At 38.9% G+C, this 7,286-nt stretch overlaps 1 protein-coding gene across 7 annotated transcripts in view; it reads left to right on the top strand.

Annotated features, from left to right (window-relative positions):
• Positions 1-5,786: 5,786 nt before the first annotated feature.
• The window catches only part of LOC148881126 (polyadenylate-binding protein-interacting protein 12-like), a 30,282-nt gene continuing 28,782 nt past the window's right edge, over positions 5,787-7,286 (top strand). For 3 of the 7 annotated variants that reach the window (XR_016104753.1, XR_016104752.1, XM_088963412.1), the window contains exons 1-2: positions 5,963-6,358; positions 6,470-7,154. Coding sequence is in view for 4 of the 7 variants with exons in the window: in XM_088963412.1 (XP_088819538.1) it covers positions 6,510-7,154 (645 nt within the window). In the remaining 3 variants the exon portion in view is untranslated. Of the gene's footprint in view, positions 5,905-5,962; positions 7,155-7,286 lie in introns of those variants that run through there. The other 4 variants (XM_088963415.1, XM_088963414.1, XM_088963413.1 and 1 more) reach the window with 4 other exon arrangements.

Genomic DNA, 7,286 nt, shown 5'->3' with positions numbered 1-7,286 from the left:
CCGTACTTCCAAGCTCACACTGTCATCGTCCTTACCAACAAACCTCTAAGGCAAGTCTTGCTCAAGCTCGGGGTCTTCAGAAGGTTGACGAAGTGGGCCATCGAGCTCAGTGAGTACGATCTCCAGTACAAGCCGCGAATTGCTGTCAAGGCCCAAGCCTTAGCAGATTTTATCGCAGAATGCACCTTTACCTCCAAAGTCCTTAGGTCGGTCGAACACGAGGTCCCCAGCTCGGGCGAGCCTGAGGTTCCTAGGCCAATTGAGCTCAAGCACCATGAAGTAGCAACCAGCACGACATCTCTCCTAGTTAGACCAAGTGCGAACTGGGATGAGGAGCCCTGGATCCTTTACGTAGATGGCTTGTCAAACCAGCAGGGCAGCGGAGCTGGGATCATTTTGTACGGGCCAAGTAGTGTGAAGCTGGAGTATGCACTACGCTTCAAGTTCACAACATTCAACAATGAAGCGGAGTACGAGGCGTTACTAGTCGGGCTGACTCTAGCAAACGAAGTGAAAGCCAAGCACATTGTCATCTACAGTGATTCTTAGCTCATGGTCAACCAGGTTACGGGTGAGTACGAAGCTTGCGAGCCAACCATGATCACTTACTTAGCCAAAGTAAGAGGGGCTCTACTCAACTTCCAGTCACACTTCATCCAGCAGATCCCGAGATCAGAGAACGCTGAGGCCGATGCCCTATCCTGGTTAGCCAACACCAATGATAACACCATGAGAACTGTGTATATAGAGAACTTACCTCGGCCTAGCATTCTCGGGGGGGGGGGGGGGCAGAGGACGCCACTCCCGTCGTTCAAGCAGAGCCAAGCTGGATCGATCGGCTCGTGAGCTTCCTGCTAAATGGAACCCTCCCTACTTATCGTAATGCTGCCAGAAGGGTAGAGCGTCAGGCAGCCAAATACATCGTGATAGACGAACGACTGTACCGAAGATCCTACACGCTCCCCTATTTGCGTTGCTTGCGACCCTCTGAGGCCAAGCATATCCTCCGCGATACTCATGAGGGCCTGTGCGGCGGACACTTGGGGGGCAGGGCCCTCGCCCAGAAAGCACTGCGATAGGGGTGTTACTGGCCAACGATGAAGGCAGATGCGACCGAACTCGTCAAAAAATGCGACAAGTGTTAGAAGCACGCCAACATCCACCACCAGCCTGCCGCTGACCTAAAATATCTTACTAGCTCGTGGCCATTCACACAGTGGGGGTTCGACATACTCGAGCCATTCCCACCAGTAACAGGGCAAAAAAAGTTCCTAGTGGTGGCAGTCGATTATTTTACTAAGTGGGTTGAGGCTGAACCCCTCACAACACTCTGATGCATAGTGTGCCGTTTCGGATTACCTCGGGTACTAAACTTGCGCCATCTGCACTCTTATCTCTCTCTTTGCATTCTCTATAGTTCTCTCTGAGTTCTAACTTAAGCATCAGAGTGTTCCCACCAAGCGAGCTCCTCAGGAATTCTTCACTTTTCTCTTTGTCTCAGATACCGTCCGTCACCAGCTAGAAGCCAAGTTTCCGCCAGCTAGGAGTGTCTGGATCATGCTGCATTACTAGCCGTTGGGGTTTTTTTTTTTATAGAAATACCCCCCAACAACTATAAACAACTATATAGGGGGGTATTTATGTATTTTGGTTTTGGGGGAGAAAGAATGACACAAATTCTCCCCAATAGCTATAGATCAACTAGTTTGGGGGCATTTTGGGTATAATGATAAATTACTTTATAATAACCAAAATACTCCTCCCAACAACTAAAAAACAACTAGTTTTGGGGGTATTTTGGGTAATTAAATTATTTTCAATTCTTATAAATAGCCTTATCCTCCACCATTCTCATCATACCAATTCAACAATTCTCTTAATTTCTTCTTTAGTTCTCATACTCTTTCAAGTTTCAACCTCTCATACATTATATAATTCTCTAATTCTCAACTTTATTGAAGTTTCAACAAGAAGAAGGCTTGCTCGACAGCTCAAGTATCTCAACTCTCAAGTGACCAATTAGGGAGGCTTGGATTCTTGGAATTGAAAGGCTTCAACCATTGAAATCAAGTTGGGATTCCAAACTGACAATCCGGGTAAATGCAATTAAACTAATTTTTATATTTTTATAATTAAAAAAATGGTCGGCTCTTCTCAAAATCAATTCCCTAACATGTTCAATGCCGATGATATTTAGTTGTATAATGGTAGTATTAACACTGATATGGATGCTATTGATATTGATGGAACTTCCACCTCTAGTACTGATACTAAGAGAAAGAAAAAAAAGGCCATTAAATTGATTAGCCTGGTTTAGAAAAATTGGGTGGGGGTTGGAACTTTTAAATATTTTCAAGAAAAAAATGAGGCAAGAATTAGTAAAATACATTATACATGAACAACCATTTTTGTTAGTTAAAGATACTAAACTTGAAAAATGGTTAGGTAATTTTTTATTCATATAAACAAAATTTAATTAATATGTTATCAAATCTTAATTCTAAAGTCGCAACTACTTTTGATATTTGGACTTCTAAATTTAACATAAGTTATATTTGTGTTATCGGTCATTATATTTATGAAATTTGGATTTTAAATAAAAGAATTTTAAGTTTTACTAGGGTCGAATGAGCACAACTATTGCTACAAATATTTTAAATTCTTTACATGCTTATAAAATTGATAATAAATTATTTTCTATTAGTTTTGATAAGGTTAGTAATAATGATTAAGCAATAAATATTTTAAAATCTCAATTAAAACAATGTTGAAATGGTAAATTATTTCATATTAGATGTGCATGTCACATATTAAATTTATGTATTTAGGATGCTTTAAATATTATTTCTACTCATATTTCTAAAATTATAAATTATATTATATATATTAAAAGTTCTGGAGGAAGAAAACATGAATTTAAATATTTATGTCAAAATTATGGTTTAAAATATAAATATTTTATATTAGATGTTAAACATAGATATAATTCTACATACGCTATGTTAGAAACTTGTATTTTTTACAAACAAATTCTTAGTGATTTTTATAATGCAAAAATGCCTACTGATATTATATTTGAGGAAGACTAAGAAATGGCAATTTGTATAAGAGGTTTTTTAAAACATTTTTATGATGCAACTAATGAATTATCAGATATTTATTATCTAACTAGTTGTAATCTAGTTTATCAATTAATGATGATTAGTGATTGTTTTGCAAAATATAGAAAGAATCCACAATTTAAAAGTATTGTTGAAATATATGAAAATAGATTTAAAAATATTGGGAGAACATTTCTCATTTTGTTGCTTAACTATAATATTAGATCCTATGATTAGGAAATATGGTTTAGATATTTTAATCGAAACATATTATGAAAATATGAATATTGAAATTAAAAATAAAAAGAAGAAATTAATATGTTATTATCTGACAAAAAAAGGGAAGCTAATGTGGAAATGTATCAGAGCCACTACCTTGTGGACTTTATGCGAGGAGAGAAATGCTAGAAAATTTCAAGAAAAGGAAAGAAGTCTTGCTGAAATTAAGGAATGCATAATGACAAGGACAGTCTCATGGCTAAAATCTTCTCTTCACACTTGTTGGCAGATTACTCCTTTGATGACTTAAGGAGAAACTGGGCAGTTGTGGCTTCTGCAGTCTCCACAAAGAACAAATCACAAGCTGAATGGGAATCCCCACTGTATGGAGTGGTAAAACTGAGTTTTGATGGTAGCTGCTAAGGTAACCGAGGGCCATCTGGAATAGGAGGGATTCTGAGAGACAAAGATAACATGTTTTCTTTATTTTCAAGACCAAATGGGTGTTGGTGATTTTGTAAGGGTAGGGATACTAACAGCGGTACAAGGTATACAGATGGCTAGTCAACTTGTAGTGAATAATTTGATAGTAGAAGGGGATTCCAAGGCAGTAGTAGGCTGGTTGACAAGTCCAGATACAGCTTGTTGGGGCTACAGGAATTTGTTAAAGAAAGTTAAATGGCTGACAAGGAATATGTCAATCAGGTTTCAATGGGTCAACAGATCAATAAATGCAATGGCTAATTCTTTGGCCAAGCAAGGGGTGTCAAGGGGAGATATGTTTTGGGCTACTTTGTAATTGCCTTTCAGACTTGTGTTTGTTTAGTGTTTATGACTCAGTCTTAGGGGGAGGTAACACCTCGTGCCTCTTCCTAGGCTGAATGTACTACTATTTTTTGAATTAATAAAACTACTTTCACTTATATAAAACAAAAGTTTATTATTTGAAATGTATAATTTATATGAATATTAAGTAACATTGAATAATAAAAATTTTACAACTTGTACAACTGCATCTTCCACTTTTGAACTTGAGTCCAATAGTGGAAGAGAATAATTTTTTTATTTAATAAGAGGCAGAAATTCATTGCCTTGACAATAAGTTCATTTATTGAACTTAATTTTTATTTGCAAGCAAATTTGTCTATTTTAGGTGATTCTTCCTTCACCTCGGAGGGAATAAATAATTTTGATATTTTAGTTTGGTGGAGAGTAAACATGCAAAAAATTATCCAGTTCTCGTTGCATGGCACGCGATCTAGTAACCCCTCAAATGTTTACAATTCCATCAAAGTCTTGTTTTAATGTAGGTACTAGGGTATTGGAAGATGAGAAACTGTATGAATGATGAAAGTCTGGAGATGTGTATCTGCTTTAAAGATTAGCTGGATGTTGAAGATATGTTACAAGACAAAGGAGGGCATGACACTACACTTTATGTTTCACCTGAAGCATATGATCAAAGTTAAGAACAATAGGAGAAGAAGATGAAGTCAGTATTTTTTGTATAGTCAATAGTTGCATAGCATTTTTTTTCAAATTATTATAAAATTTGTTATAATTTTATTTTATTTATTTGATATTTTTTAATAACGTAATTCTTATTTTCAATTTGTAACTATATTGAATTTTTTTATTTTACTAATTATTCTATTTTCCAATTTTCATATTTCATTCATCGTATACTTTGTATCATTCAAATTTAAATGAAATAAAATTCCTATTTTTCTTTCAATTTGTTTTTCACGTTGAGTCTTTGTCTCATTGACTTCTTATTTGGCTAAGTATTTTTTTTCCATTTATTTGTTAGATTTTTTTATTTTTCAAATAGTTCTGAAAGGAAAATTAAATATTTTAGTTTTACTTAACAAATATATAAAAAATGTAAAAACACAATCTGACCCGATTGGGCCATGCCTAAGGCCCGGCTTGTGACCTAGTTTAACACGACCCAAGCCCATAGCACGGATCCGTACAGATTTAAGCTGTGGACCATGCCGGGCTGACCCCAAATTATCCCTGTAGAGGGCGGCACGGACCAACACGACCCAAGCCCATAGCACGGATCCATGCAGATTTAAGCCGTGGGCTGTGCCAGGCCGACCCCAAATTATCCCTGTAGAGGGCGGCACGGACCAACACGGCCCAAGCCCATAGCACGGATCCGTACAGATTTAAACCGTGGGCCGTGCCGGGCCGACTCCAAATTATCCCTGTAGAGGGCGGCACGGACCAAGACGGTCCGCACTTTGCGCGGGCAGCTGGCGGGCATGCCGTGCCGGCCCGGCAGGCATTCTTTCTTTTAAGTTTTAAGTACTGAATCAATTGCATGTGTACACGTGGCAGAAGCAGAGGCATTCTTGCTTCATGCGGAAAATACAAAGCAGAAGCTACGTCACCACCTCCTCTGCAATGAATGTAGGCATTTTGTCATTAACATCATCCTCATCAGTACCATCATCACCATTATAGCGGTGTATGCGACGGCCGATGGGATCTCCTCCAAGTGATTATAGCTCAGTACACACTCTCTGAAAGCACAGGCATTGACCGCAGGATTGAAACATCTTCTCGTGAATTTAATGTATATGTGCAAACAAAACATCATACATACATAGATACATCTGAATGTAATGGTTTATGTCATGGTCATGCATAGTCATGAGTTCACGACTCATCGCTTGTGAAAAAAGTTCATAGCCATCAAGGGGTTTGGGTAAAAATATTTGGGTTCAAAGGGGTCGTCTTCATTTTGGGACGTTGTGAAGAAGGTCCAAAAAGGTTACTCAACTAAAACGAACGATCCGAAGTACTTCGCTTGCTCTCTCTCTCTCTCTCTGCGTAGAATTAGAAGATTGAGATAAAATAAAATAGAGGGAAAAGGAGAAAACTGAACAAGGTTTCTCTCCCTTTTGTGTCTCATTTCTTTGTTTTCCCTTTCCTCCTTCGTTTTGCCGAAGATTTTCGAGTTTAGTTTTCTCCAAAGCGATCTAGAGGAGGTTTCGTTTTTGATCAATGAAGACGATTTAGAGAAGCAGGTAAACTTTCATTCACAAATGTAATTTGGGGTCATTTTCTGCTTTTTTTTAGGGCAAATTTACTGTTCAATACAACGATCGGAAATAAAATAAACAAATTAGAAATCACAGAGAAATTTCCGAAGGAATCATTTATCGTGGTGTTCCGGTCATGGCGGTTGTTGAGAATGCTGGTGTCGATATGGGGATTAATGTTGGTTCTTCAAGCCGGAATTTCGAAGCTGCCGTTCCGGATTCGCATGTTTCCAACGATCTGGATCAACCGAAGCAGAATCATTTAGTCACGAGAATGGCCGATCCTACTTTACAGCAAGACAACAATAATAACTCAGTTTTACGGCCCCATGATCAACCATACCACATGAAGGTTCATTCCTTTCAGCAGCAGCAGCAGTCGCAGCACAGGGGGGCAGCTCCCGTGGCGCATGTTAGCAACCACAAGCCTCAGCTGTCACAGGTTCGGCACAACCCTGACCATGTGCCGAAGAACGCTGTGCAAAATGTGCAGGGGGGAGCGACGCCGCCGCAGCATGGTGCACCGGGAAAGTCTGGGTTTGTGCAGGCACATCAGCGATCAAATGGTGTCGATTTGCAGAGGAATGGGGAGGTTGATGAGGGTTACAAGCAGGATATCAGGGATTTGGAGGAGCTTCTCTCTAAGTTAAATCCTATGGCTGAAGAATTCGTGCCTCCTTCCCTTGTAAACCATGGATCAGGCGGTGGCCTTCATACTAACAGCTTTTTGATGCCCAATAACACTCTCAACGGCAATGCCAACGGAAACGCCGGCCGCCGGGTAGGATTAAAACTGCTTTCCCTTGATTTCTTTGCCTACTTTTCTCTGTTCCTTCTGTCCACGTCTTTTGTCTCGTTCTATCTTTTTTTACAAGTCCCATTTTTCTTTAACCTCTTTTATATTTGTTATCAT

This window comes from Nelumbo lutea, chromosome 1, assembly GCF_056320005.1.
Source record: "Nelumbo lutea isolate HS-2025 chromosome 1, American lotus-T2T, whole genome shotgun sequence".
NCBI classification, from domain to species: domain Eukaryota; kingdom Viridiplantae; phylum Streptophyta; class Magnoliopsida; order Proteales; family Nelumbonaceae; genus Nelumbo; species Nelumbo lutea.
Note: the sequence above shows the minus strand (reverse complement) of the source record. Positions and strands in the feature narration are given on the sequence as shown.